This window comes from Chlamydomonas reinhardtii, chromosome 4, assembly GCF_000002595.2.
Source record: "Chlamydomonas reinhardtii strain CC-503 cw92 mt+ chromosome 4, whole genome shotgun sequence".
NCBI classification, from domain to species: Eukaryota; Viridiplantae; Chlorophyta; class Chlorophyceae; order Chlamydomonadales; family Chlamydomonadaceae; genus Chlamydomonas; species Chlamydomonas reinhardtii.
The window spans coordinates 147915-160605 of record NC_057007.1 but is presented as its reverse complement, the minus strand read 5'-3'; the positions used below and the strand labels follow the sequence as shown (position 1 = coordinate 160605).

The following is a 12691-nucleotide window of genomic DNA, read 5'->3' as shown; positions in this document are numbered from 1 at the left end:
TCCTTCAACCCCCAGGTGCGTGTCGTGTGGGTGTGTGTGGTGGGTTTGGATTGTTGAATGGGAATGGCTGGGTTGCGGAATGCGATGGCGGACGCAACACTGTGGAGTTGTCAGGCGCGCGCGGGCGAGGGCCGCAGGCTGTGGGGGCGGAGGCGCTGTGTGAGGCGCCCGGGCTGATGCCACACCTCCGTATACCTCCTCATCCCGCCTTAAACCTCCCCGCCACCTCCACTACCTCCCCACCACCCCCAGTCCACCATCATCGCCACCGGCTCCATGGACAACACCGCCAAGCTGTGGGACGTGGAGACGGGGCAGGAGCGGGGCCACACTGGCCGGACACCGGTGAGGGGGAGGCGGCAGGGGCGGGGGACGTGGAGACGGGGCAGGAGCGGGCCACACTGGCCGGACACCGGTGAGGGGGAGGCAGCAGGGGCGGGGACGTGGAGACGGGGCAGGAGCGGGCCACACTGGCCGGACACCGGTGAGGGGGAGGCGGCAGCAGGGGCGGGGACGTGGAGACGGGGCAGGAGCGGGCCACACTGGCCGGGCACCGGTGAGGGGGAGGCAGCAGGGGCGGGGGACGTGGAGACGGGGCAGGAGCGGGCCACACTGGCCGGGCACCGGTGAGGGGGAGGCAGCAGGGGCGGGGGACGTGGAGACGGGGCAGGAGCGGGCCACACTGGCTGGACACCGGTGAGGGGGAGGCGGCAGCAGGGGCGGGGACGTGGAGACGGGGCAGGAGCGGGCCACACTGGCCGGGCACCGGTGAGGGGGAGGCGGCAGCAGGGGCGGGGGACGTGGAGACGGGGCAGGAGCGGGCCACACTGGCCGGGCACCGGTGAGGGGGAGGCGGCAGCAGGGGCGGGGGACGTGGAGACGGGGCAGGAGCGGGCCACACTGGCCGGGCACCGGTGAGGGGGAGGCAGCAGGGGCGGGGACGTGGAGACGGGGCAGGAGCGGGCCACACTGGCCGGACACCGGTGAGGGGGAGGCGGCAGCAGGGGCGGCGGAGGTGGAGGCAGCATCGGGGGCGGGGCCGGGGGCCTGGGGCGGGGGGACGCAGTGGTTAGATCACATAGTTTGGAGTGCTGACGTCCAGTGGGAACAGCGGGAACATTACGGGGCGGGGTGCCGTCCACGAATATGGGTGGTTGCGAAGGTGGTACACAGAGGTGTAGGATTCCACAAATATGGTGGAGGAGGGGAGTCGCGGGTGGTGGGATCAGAGGAGAGCCTGGGGGCGTGCGGGCGGAATGCGGGCTGGGCAAGGAGGAGTGGATAGAGGAACCCCGCCCCATCCCACATACTGCTGTTCCCGGCTACGCCTCTGCTTCTTGAATGTCACCCCCCTCCATCCTTGCCACCCCCTTCTCCCCCCTCCACCCCTCCAGCGCCGAGATCGTGTCTCTGGGCTTCAACACGGGTGGCGACCTGATTGTGACGGGCAGCTTCGACCACGACAGCCGGCTGTGGGACGTGCGCACCGGGCAGTGCGTGCACGTGCTGTCGGGCCACCGCGGCGAGGTGTCCTCCACGCAGTTCAACTACGCCGGTGAGAGGGAGAGGGGGGGAGGGGAGGGGCAGGGGAGAGGGGCAGGGGAGGGGAGAGGGGCAGGGTAGGGGAGCGGAGGGGACGGGAGGGGAGGGGGAATAGGGGGGACAAATATGGTAAGGAGAAGTGTAGCGAAGCAGACAGCAGTCGCGCGTACCGATGACCGACGGCGTCCACTCGCCAAGGGGAGGGGAGGGGAGAGGGAGAGGAAGGGGGGCGTGGCAGGCGTGGGTTCGCGGGGCGCAAGGGGCTCTGATGTGTGTGGAACTCACGAAGAAACCAGGAACCCAAACCGGCACCTCCCCCACCCTCAAATATAGCCCTGAGTCTCACCCGCCCACCCACCCACCCACCTTCCGCCCCCCTCCCCCCCGCAGGCACGCTGGTTGTGTCTGGCTCCATCGACTGCACCTCGCGGCTGTGGGACGTGCGCAGCGGCCGCTGCCTGTCCGTCAAGCAGGTAGGGGGGGGCGGCGGGGGCGGGGGATTATCACCGGGGTTACACGCGTGACACCGCTCCACTCCAGTCCTGTGCGCGCACACACGCACCCTCTCTCACGCGCCCTTTCTCATGCGCCCTTTCTCACGCACCCTCTCACACACGCAACACCTCTCACCCGCGCAGGGCCACACGGATGAGGTGCTGGACGTGGCGTTTGACGCGGCGGGGACCAAGATGGTGCGTGTGTGTGGAGGGGGGGGTCGGGAGGGGAGGGCCGGAGGGGAGGGGCTGGGGAGGGGGCTGGGAGGGGCACGGGAGAGTAGGTGGCAGGGCGGTGGCAGCAGCGGCTGTCGGGCGGTGGGGAGGCCAGTGGGCGGAGAGTGGGCACGGCGGCGACGGAATGCAGGCCCCAGCAAGTGGCGTAATCGGAGTGGAGAAGCCCGGGAGTCGTTGGTGCACGCCATAGTGTGTGGAAGCAATGTTCATCACAACCCCACCGTCTTCGCCACCACCCCCAACCTGTATCGCTTTTCCAAACATCCTTGCAACCCCACTTCCCCCACCCCCCCCAGGTGTCTGCCTCTGCGGACGGCAGTGCTCGGCTGTACCACACCCTGACTGGCGTGTGCCAGCACACCCTGGTGGGGCACGAGGGCGAGATCAGCAAGGTGGCCTTCAACCCGCAGGTGACAGCGAGGGAGAGGGAGGGAGAGGGAGGGGCAGGGAGGGAGGGAGGGGAGGGAGGAGGAGGAGGAGGAGATGGACGGTGTGGGTGTGGCAGGCGCACAGGGGTTGTCCTTTCACGCCCTCACACACCCACCCATCCACCCACACTCTCACACACACCCATCCACCCACACCCCACACGCACACACCCCGCACACACCCCACAGGGCACCCGGCTCATCACGGCCTCCTCGGACAAGACCTGCCGCCTGTGGGACTGCGACACCGGGGAGTGCCTGCAGGTGGGGGGGGGTTGTGAATACCAGTCCAAACGAAGACACAGCAAGCTAAAACGAGCGGAGCACAGGCACAGGGGGAGGGAGGGAGCTGGGGCGGAGGGCGGCCTCAGGGGCTGGGGAGGAGGCGTGCGGTGCGGGATGTGGAGGGGTGGGATATGGAGGGGGGCTGGATCGGCCGCCGCCTTGCCACTGTGCTGGCCACCGCCATTGTCCGACTGGTGATGCCTGGACAATCCTCCCACCCCCACCGGGCCCTCCGCGTGCTCGTGTCCCACCTACCCCGCCCAGCCCCCTCCACCTCCTGACCTGCTGACCCCTCCTGACCCCTCTGAACCCTCCTGAACCCTCCTGAACCCTCCTGACCCCCCGCCTCCACCTGCTCCTCCTCAGGTGTTGGAGGGCCACACGGACGAGATCTTCTCCTGCGCCTTCAACTACGAGGGCGACTTCATCATCACCGGTGAGGGAGGGGGAGCGGGAGGGAGGGAGGGAGGGAGGAGGGGGAGGCGGAGGCAGCCAGGGAGGGAGGGGCAGGGGGGAAGGCATTTATAGGTAGTGGAGGGCCACGGACGGCAGCAATCAGCAAGTGTAGGATGGGGGACCCGCACGGCCGCACACACCGCACAGCCGCCTCCCTCATCGCGCCCGTGCCCCCTTCTCCAACCATCTTTGCCATGCCCACCTTCTCCCCATGTTGTCCCCCCTCCCCACACACAACCCCCAGGCTCCAAGGACAACACGTGCCGCATCTGGAAGGCCCTCACAGCCTCCAGTCAGCCCGCCGGCCCGGGAGGCGCAGGCGGCGGACTGGCCCGGCCCACCACCGCATTCTCCTACAACGACTGAGCGGCTGTAGCGGCGGCGGCGGCGGCTGCAGCACCGGCGGCTGTAACGGAGCGGGTGGTTGGAGCTGGAGGAGGAGGCAGGGCGTTGGCTGCAACGGCTTGGGAGGAGGAGGAGGGGGCACAGGCGCAAGCGGAGGCGGCAGTTGGGGGGGGGGCGGAGGCGGCGGCCAGATAGCCGCCTGCGCCGCCCTACAGGAACAGCGCAGTGCAGAAATGGCGGTGAAGGAGGAGGCGATGGGGGCGGTGCTAGGTAGCCTCGGCCGGGTGGGGTGCGGGCAAGTGTGTGTGGGTGGGGGCCAGCGGCAGCACCCATGGCTCAGGTGGTGGCGGAGGCGGAGTGACTGGGTGGAGGAGGAGGTGGAGGAGGTGGTGGAGGGGGAGGTGCAGCGCGCGACCCGCGGGCGGAGCTGGACTGTGGAGTTGAGGCGGCACCGAGGCGCCACAACAGCGGCAGGCAGTGCATGTGTGGTGGACGGAAGAATGGGCGAGCGAGGGAGCGCGCGACCGAGGAGCTGAGTGGCGCGGTGCGGCCGCGAGGGGTGTGGGTCCCGGAGGGCCGCCGCCGCGGGATCGGGCGCATGGGTCGGTTGCTTGCGCGGCGCCGCGATGGCGTGCCGGTCGCGATTTGGAGACAGACTGTAATCTCCTCACTTGTCCGCTGCGCTTGTCCGCCCTGCTCCAATCGCCAAGTGTTCGCAATCAGCTGCAGCCTGCCCTGCACGCGAGCCAGCAGGATACACACGACCGGCCAGGTCACGAAGCAAGCTCCGTCACCAGCCCTAGCGCTGCTTCGCTACATCGCATGCGACCTGGTAGCACCGTTGCAGCTGCATGACTGCATGAGACGCATTACGTGGTGCCGGTGAGCGGGAGGGCGCAGAGCGCGAGCGAGCGAGCGCGAGGGCATCGCGCGGGATGGCGACATCTTCAGCGGCGGGAGCGGACGTCGAGGCCGCTCTGGGCGACTGCGGGCTTTGCGGCAAGCAGGTCACCGACGACGATTACTACAGGTGAGCGCGAAGCAGAATGAGCAACCGGATGCGACGACCGGGACCCGCCGAACTTGGGGGCGGTTCCGGGACCGGGATGCTCCCGGCGCGTGCCCGCCGCCAGTTCTCGTGCTCAGCCCAGCTAATTATTTCTTTCTTCTCAGCGCCTTCTTCATGCAAAATGCCTCGCAGGGAGCTTGACTGCACCTACGCCAAGTGCCCGGGCGGGCAGTATCACGAGGAGTGCGTCACCACCTACCTGCGGCAGCGGCCGGCCGGGCGCAAGGGTGCGTTGGGGGCGTCGCGAGGGGGTTTTGCGAGAGATTGGCGAGGAGCCCGAGAGGGGTTTGGCGGGTTGCGCGGGAGCGGGCTGGGTTGTGGAATGAGGAAAGGGCGTCCGCGGTGCCGGGAGCGAGGTCCCGTCACCTCGACCACCGCTTGTCGTGACCCTAACGGCATCCCCTTCCCTTCCGCTTTCCCTTCCCCTTTCCTCTTCTTCCCTGAGTCTCACAGGAGTGCATCACACCTCGCAATGCGTGAGTTGTGACAGGGCTTTGTGGCCATGCCGCAGTTGTTGTTGGGGTGGTTGTGTGGGCGCTGTGGGAGCTGGGAGCGCTGGTGGGTGACATGCACGTGTGGGACCTAGCCCCCGACCACTGCAGGCCGCACACACATACCACCTGTCCGTATCGCTTCCGGTGAGATTAGCGTCAGACTCTGATCAACCTTGTACCTTTCCGACCTCAGATGTTAGCGTGGCAAACCGTGCTGACACACACCGCAGTTACCACTGCCACCTCAACACGCATACCCCGCCAACACCCACACACGCACAGACCAGCTACGCCTGCCCCGCAACGCTGAGCAACGGCCGGCCCTGCTCCGGCGTGGTACGCAAGACCGCCTTCAAGCGCCCAGTCAACGAGGCACGCAAGGCAGCCGCCCGAGAGGCGGCTGTAGCAGTCAACGCAGCCGCTAACGCCGCGCGACAGCAGCAGCTGGCGGCGGCAAAACAACAACAACAACAGCAGCAGCAGCCGGGCAATGGAAAGACGGCTGTAGCAGAGGCGGGCTCTGGTGCCGGCGCTGCTGCGCCGCCGGTGACACCGGCCCGGCACAAAGGCGGTAGCGGCGCTGCTACTGCCGCTGGCGGCGGCACGGCGGGAGGCGGGGCCGGTAAGGCGGGCGTCATCGCTGTGAAGCGGTCGACAGGCGCCGTGGCGGCAACACCTGCCGCCATCAGCAACAGCCTCAGCTCCTATTTTGGCATGAGCACTGCTGCTGTCGACCCGGCGACTGCTAGTGGCACTGCGGCGGCGGCGGGCTGGATGGGAAGCAGGCGGCAAGAGGCCTGGCGTGTGGGCGGGGGCCAGTTTGACATGCTGGCACAGCTGGCTGACGAAGAGGGAGAAGAAGAGGAGAATGAGGGGGCGGCCGGCCTGCAGTCGCCTGAGAGGAAAGGGAAGAAGGTGGCGGCGGCATCGCGCAAGACAAGCATCCGACTCGGATGCTACAGTGTTCGCGCTGGGCTATTTGACGATGCCGGCAGTAGCAGCAGAGAGCTACCGGCGGCGGCTGTAGAGTCGCCGCCGGCTGTAGCGGCTGTAGCCGACCTGAGCGCCTGGGAGGCGGTCAACTGCCACACGGGGGCGGTGGACAGCGAGGAGGAGTGGCCCGAGCTACTGCCGCAAGCCGCCAGCGTCGGTGCTACTGCCGCTACAGCCTACAGCGCTGCAGCTAAAGCTGCTGCAGCCGCACACCCGGGGCCGCTCACGCCGCCACGTGGCATGTCGGAGAGGGCAACAAGGGCGCACGATCGCGGCGACGATGAAGCCGGCAGAGGCGGCAGTAGCACAGCCGGCGGCGCCGAGTCGTTTGCAGCTGTCGCGCATGCGGGGGCGGGGGCGGCACTGATGCTGGCGACTGCCGCCCAGGACTCGTCTGAGCCGCCGCCGCCGCCGCCGCCGCCTCCCGCGCTGCACGATGTCGGTGCTTTCCCGCCCATGTCGATGATTATGCCCATGCCCATCGCAGCTGCAGCCAGGGGCAGTAGCAGCACCTACCTCACGCCGCCGGCCCCGTCCCCAGCCCCGTCTCCAGCCTCAGCCCCGTCCCCAGCCCCGTCCCCGGCCCCAACCCCAGCCCCGGCCTCTGCTACTGCCAATGCTACAGCCGCTGGTGACGCCCCTGTCGGCGGGCCTGGCGGCGGCCACGTGCTACTGCCGCAGGCTGACGTGGACACGGAGCCTGACGACGCGGCGGTGGCGACAGAGGCGGAGGCTGTCATAGAGCAGGTGCTCGAGGCGGCTGTAGCTGAGGCGGAGGCCGAGGCTGTAGCAGTGGCCGCGGCAGGCGCGGCGGCGGCGGCGCAGTGCGGCTGGGACCAGTGGGCGGCGGCCAACAAGCCGCCAGCGGGCGCGTGGGCCGACGACGTCCCTGAGGAGCCCGGTGGCGGTGGCGGTGCTGGCGGTGGTGTTACTGCTGTCGCCTCCGACAGCGACACAGGCGGCAGTAGCACTGCTGCTACAACTGGTGCCACTGCTGCTACTGCCGACAGCGGCGGCGCCGGCAAGGATGGCAATGGGGCTGACGAAGGTGGCGGCGCCGGTAATGCCGGGGCCAGGCCCGGCGGCAGCCGCCAACGCTATGAGGCTCAGAAGGCGGCGGCGGCGGCGGAGGCGGAGGCGGCGAGGCGATCAGAGCTGGAGAGGCAGCGGGCGGCGGTGCGCGCACTGCGGTCCGCGCTGGGCGTGTCACAGGGAATGGTCGCTGGTGGCGGCGGTGGCCGCAGTGGAGGTGCTGGTGGCGGCGGCAGCACGCGTGAGCCTGCAACGGCGGCGGGCGGCGACACCGCCGGCGACGTCGGCGGCTGGGGCGGCTGGGATGGTGAGGCTGACACTGGCAGCTGGCCGCCGGGAGACCTGGGCACCTGGGGCCCTAATGGCAGTAGCGCGGCGGCAGGCGCTGGGGAGACCGGGGCTGGCAGTAGCAGCGGCTTCAGCGGCCTCGGCGGCAGCAGCAGCTACAGCCCCGCCCGGCCGCCCAACATCGATGCCCTGCCGAGCTGGCGGTCCTCGGGCAGTAGCGCCGCCGCCGCCGCCGCCGCCGCCGCCGCCGCCGCCCCATACACGTTCTCCGTACCTGCCAGACGGCATTTCACCGCCGCCGCCGCCGCACCAGTGAACGCTGCAGGTGCCGCCGGCGCCCCGGCCGCTGGCAACGTCTGGGACTTTGGCGGCAACAGCGGCAGTAGCGGTGCCGGCGGCGGCGGCGGCAGTAGCAGCAATCCTGGCGATGGCGCACGCGGTGCGACTGGTGCAACTGGTGGACCTGGGGATGAGGAGGGCTGGGTGATGGCGGCACCGCGGCGGCCGGCGCCACGCAGCCGAGGAGTCGCGCCGGTGGTGGTGACCGTCACAGCTGCCCCTACCCGCACCCCTGCCCCTGTGCCTGTGCCTGTGCCTGCAACCCCCGCGGCTGCATCCGCCTCGAGCATGGCCCCTGCTACAGCTGCTACTGCTGCTACTGCTGCTACTGCTGCTGCTACTGGTGCTGTTGCGGCTGCCGCGCTGCCGCCTGCATCCCCCGGCGCGGCCTCGGTCTTCACCTCCAGTAACATATTCGACCTGCTGGGGGCCGAGGCGGCAGGCGGCGGCGAGGCGGCAGGCGACGGCGAGACGGCAGGCGGCGGCGACGCTGAAAGTCCGGCGGCGGTGGACGTGGAGGTGGAGGTGACGCAGGTGGAGGTGGTGGAGGTGGCGATGGGCTGGGACTCTCCCCCCGCCGCACCCCGGGCGGCACACGCGCCGCCACCGGCCCTCGCGGAGGCGGAGGGGCCCGCCCCCTCACAGCTAGCGGTGGGGGGGACAGCGGACAGGGCCGCGGCAGCGGCGGGTGGTGACATCCGCGGCTATGCACCTGCTGCTGCGGCGGCGCCGGCGGCGAACGCAGTGGCGGCGGCGGATGCAGAGGCGGCGGCGGCGGTTGGCGGCGGCGGTGACAGAGGCGGTGACAGGGGCGGCGGCGGCGGCGGGCTGCGGGCGGCGGACCCGGCCGCTGACGTGGACCCCCTCCTCCGCATCGACCCGGTGAGGCCCGTGTGGGTGTGGGTGTGTGGGTGTGTGAGGGAGTCACGTATCTGCCGTGACGCCGCTTCTGAGCCAGACCGGTGTGTGTGTTGACGCCAGGGCGCAGCTTGCGGGTGCAATGACGGCACTGCCGTGACCTGTCGCCACACACCTTGTTGGGTCGTCACGCACTTAATGGTCCTTTGTTGCACCCACGCGCTCCTAGCACTCACGGATTCACTTCTCTCGTACAACTTTACCGACACACACATCTACGGCGTCGTTCGGGCTTTCGTTTCATTTGTTCACACATATCTACACGCACACACGCAGGTCTTCCAGACCGATGACGGGGGTCTGGTCGTGCAGGACCCCGACACAGCGGCGGCAGCAGCAGCAGGAGCAGGCAGTAGCACCGCCGCCACCACCACCAGCCCTACCGCCACTGCCGGGTTCGTGCCGGTGTCGTACGTGTACGGCGACAACCCCGAGATTGTGGCGTACCTGAATCCAGAATCCGGCACCATGATGTACGGCGTTGCCGTACGCGGATCGCGCCAGGCGGCCCGGCGGGCGGAGCTGGCGGCCCTGCGGCGGCTGGCGGCCACTGGCGGCGAGTGTGTGGTGGCGGCGGCGGCGGCGGGCGGCGAGGAAGTGGGTGGAAGCGGTGGCAGCGGTGGCGTTGGCGCTGCAGTGGAGGCAGCGGAGGCGGGCCAGTCGCTGCAGCTGCAGCCGCCGCCTCTGGCACCGCCACCCCCACTGCAAGCACTGCCGACGCCGGCGCAGCTGCTGCAGGCGCAGCTGCTGTCTTCACAGGGAGGCGGCGGCCCACTCGCTGGGCGGCAGCAGGCGATGGCGGCAGCACCCGTGGTAGCAGCCCCCACCGCCTTGGCCGCAGCCCCCACCACCGCCACAGTCAGCGGCGGCGCTGCAACGGGCACTCCCAGGCGCCCGCCGCCCGGGTTCAGCCCACTGGCTGCGCCCGAGCGCGCGCCTCCGCCGCCGCCTCCGCCGCCGCCTCCGCCGCCGCCTCCGCCACGGCCGCTGCAGCACCTGCACCAGGCAGTTGGCCCCGCGGCTACGGCGATGGCGGCGGCGGCGGCTGATGCTACTGCCAGTCCGCCACGTGCGCTGCCGCCGGCGCCGCCCGGCCTCTCCGCACCCTTGACGGCGCCCACCGCAGCAGTCAACGGGTCGCAACAGCTGCAGCAGAAGCAGCAGCCGCAGCAGCAGCCGATATGGCCGCCGCAGCCACAACCGCAGCCGGCTCTTCAGGTACTGCCGCAGCCGGTACAGTCAACGGCTGGGCTGTGGTCCTCCCTGCTGCAGCCGCAGCCGCAGCCGCAGCCGCAGCCCGGACCGGCCACAGGACTGGAGCCGGCAGCCGCTGTGCCGTCTTCCCAGCCGCAGCCGCAGCCGCAGCCGCAGCCGCAGCCGCAGCCGCAGCCGCAGCCGCAGCCGCAGCCGCCATGGGCTACGTTCCTTGGCTACATCAGCGGCGGCGGCGGCGGCGGGGGCGGCGGCGGCGGGGGCGGGGGCGGGGGCCACCCGGTCCCCTCGCTGCCGCCCTGGATGCCGGGCGCGCACGCCCTCCACGCCCCGCATGCACCCGCACCCGCACACGCAGCAGCAGGTGGCGGTGGCAGCGGCGCCTCTGGAGCCTCGGCGAGTATGGGCGGCGCCGCCGCCGCTGGCGCCGCCGTCGCCGCCAACGGTGACTTGTTCCGAGCCGCCGCCGCCGCGGGCTTCCTGGCGGCCATGTCGGGCGGGCACGCGGGGCTGAGGCACTGGGCGGACCTCTCCGCGGCTTTGGTGGGCGCCGGCAACTGCGGTCCTGCCGCTTTCGGGTCCACAGGCCCGTACGGCGGCCCCTACAGTGGCGCCGCCGGTATGAGCGGCGGCAGTAGCGGCAGTGGCGGCAGTCGCTCGGGTGGCCTGCAGCAGCCGGCGGCGTCCAGCAGTGTGGCGGCGGTGATGGAGGCGGTGGCGGCAGCGGTGGCGGCGGCGGAGCAGCCAGCAGCGGCGGCGGCGGCGAGTGAGCTGCTGGGTGCGCTGCTGCTGTGCAGGAGCGGCGGCGGCGGTCACGCAACTGCCGGCGGCTTTCTTCCCTCGTCCGCACCCGCCGCGGCTGCCGGTACTCGTGCCGACGTCGATGTTCCCGGTACTCATGCCGACAGCCGCATCGCAGGCGTGATGTCGCCAGCAGGGCTGCCGGCGCCGCGGACGCTCAACGCCGGTCCTGCCCCAGTGCCGGCCCCAGCCCCAACCCCAGTCCCAGCACCAGCACCAGCACCAGCGCCGGCCCCAGCGCCGGCCCCAGCGCCGGCGACTCCGGCTCCGGCTCCGGCTCCGGCGCCAGTTTCGCTGCCGGTGCCTGTGCCGGTGCCCGTGCCGGTGCCGGTTCAAGCAAGCCCTGCAGCCCCGCAGCATGCGGCGATCACAGCCGCCCTCTTCCCTGCGGGCCGCGACTCGCGGTCTGCAGTGGCAGCGGAGCCGGCGGGGCCTGTGCCCGCCGCGCCCGCGACTGTGCCCGCGCTGCTGCCGGCCCCGCTGCTGCCACACGTGCTAGTCAAGCCCGTGCCCGTTATCCTTGGGGCGTCGCCGCCGGGGTTACGTTTGGAGCCCGCACCGGCCGCCGCCGCCGGCTCTGCTACAGCCGCCGCCCCGGCCGTGGCCCCTGCTGCGGCTACTGCTACAGCCGCTGCTACAGCCTGGCAGGGGCTGAGTCATGGTGGGGTGCGGGAGCAGGAGGGAGAGCAGGAGGAGCAGGCAGCGGAGGATGACGATGATGGCGACATGTTGACGGCGTGCCTGGGTGACCTGCTACTGCCGCCACACGCTGCTGCTACTGCGCCTGGGTGGTAGCGAGGTGGTGTTCGCGCCGGTGTGGGCTGACGTGCGTTCGCGGCGCCGAGTTAGTTTGGCAACGACACGCCACAAGTATCATGTTTTTAAAGTGCCTTGGTCAGTGCCCGGCTGATACCGGCCTGGCCGATGTGGATGGAGATGACCTCACGCATGGTTGAGAAGGGACTGGACGGAGAAGAGAAGGGGAGCGAAAGGGGAGTCTGCTAACCGGGGGTGACGCGAGGCTTAATGACCTGCGTACCAACGGTACTTGTGTTTGTGGAGTGTTGTTGGGAGTAAGGTGTTTGGCGGGGCCTGATTAAGTAGTGCATAGGGGAGCTAAGGACCATCGCGCGCGGCCCCATGCAGCCATGCAGCCCGAATTCGAAGGCCCCGCGTAGGCGCCCAGGTCGTAGGAGCTGCATGCCTGGCAAGTAACTGCTTGGATGGACAGAAGCGGGGGAGTCAGGAGAGTGGCTTCAGCAGTAGCGACAGTGGCGGCGGACAGGCGGGAGGCAGGCGGTGCTTAGAGCGGTGGGCTGTCGATGCGAGGTAGGGGTGCGCGCCTCGGACCTGATGCCTTGTCAGGCTCCTCCTGATGGATGGGGTCGAGCCAGCACGCATAAGCAAGTTGGGTTGAAGAGCACGTGCCAAGCATACCTACCCGTACATGTGGGCAATGGGCACGGGCTGAGGGGCAGGTTGGGGGCTGGGACCGGCTGGGTGTGCCCCGGCGATCATGGCGCCCTTCCCCTTTTCCCCGTCACGGCGTCACCCAAGTGGCGCGCGGGGCTGGGTCCAGGCGGGCTGCGCTGTCCCTGCCTTGGCTTCAAGGCTGTCGGGCAGGGAGGCATTGTAAGTAGGGACGAGGTCCCCGAATCACCGCACGGACAACCTGACCATGAGATCCCCGAATCACCGCACGGACAACCTGACCATGTTGTCCACACACGCACACCGACCCGCCGGTAGTCATTCGGG

At 70.1% G+C, this 12691-nt stretch overlaps 2 protein-coding genes across 3 annotated transcripts in view; both read left to right on the top strand.

Moving 5' to 3' along the window:
• The window catches only part of CHLRE_04g216902v5 (uncharacterized protein), a 7111-nt gene extending 2650 nt beyond the window's left edge, over positions 1-4461 (top strand). The window contains exons 6-14 of one of the 2 annotated variants that reach the window (XM_043061715.1): positions 253-345; positions 958-983; positions 1395-1555; positions 1933-2015; positions 2181-2234; positions 2570-2683; positions 2891-2965; positions 3353-3422; positions 3687-4461. In XM_043061715.1, the coding sequence (XP_042924974.1) occupies positions 253-345; positions 958-983; positions 1395-1555; positions 1933-2015; positions 2181-2234; positions 2570-2683; positions 2891-2965; positions 3353-3422; positions 3687-3808 (798 nt within the window). In that variant the 3' untranslated portion in view covers positions 3809-4461. Of the gene's footprint in view, positions 1-15; positions 27-252; positions 346-957; positions 984-1394; positions 1556-1932; positions 2016-2180; positions 2235-2569; positions 2684-2890; positions 2966-3352; positions 3423-3686 lie in introns of both variants that reach the window. The other variant, XM_043061716.1, reaches the window with a different exon arrangement.
• A 49-nt stretch (positions 4462-4510) lies between these two features.
• Positions 4511-12581, top strand: CHLRE_04g216875v5 (uncharacterized protein). Its single transcript, XM_043061714.1, has 6 exons — positions 4511-4817; positions 4989-5083; positions 5310-5332; positions 5633-8884; positions 9197-10898; positions 11223-12581. The coding sequence occupies exons 1-6, from the start codon at positions 4723-4725 to the stop codon at positions 11726-11728; spliced, it is 5673 nt and encodes a 1890-aa protein (XP_042924972.1). The 5' UTR covers positions 4511-4722; the 3' UTR covers positions 11729-12581.
• The last annotated feature ends 110 nt before the right edge of the window (positions 12582-12691 follow it).

What these genes read in the sequence shown, in the direction of transcription:
- CHLRE_04g216875v5 (XM_043061714.1), top strand. Translation starts at nt 4,723, where the DNA reads ATGGCGACATCTTCAGCGGCGGGAGCGGACGTCGAGGCCGCTCTGGGC. An exon ending in TGCATCACACCTCGCAATGC is followed by an intron (nt 5,333 to 5,632) that starts GTGAGTTGTGAC and finishes ACACACGCACAG; the next exon opens with ACCAGCTACGCCTGCCCCGC. An exon ending in AGCAGCGGCGGCGGCGGCGA is followed by an intron (nt 10,899 to 11,222) that starts GTGAGCTGCTGG and finishes CTCCGGCGCCAG; the next exon opens with TTTCGCTGCCGGTGCCTGTG.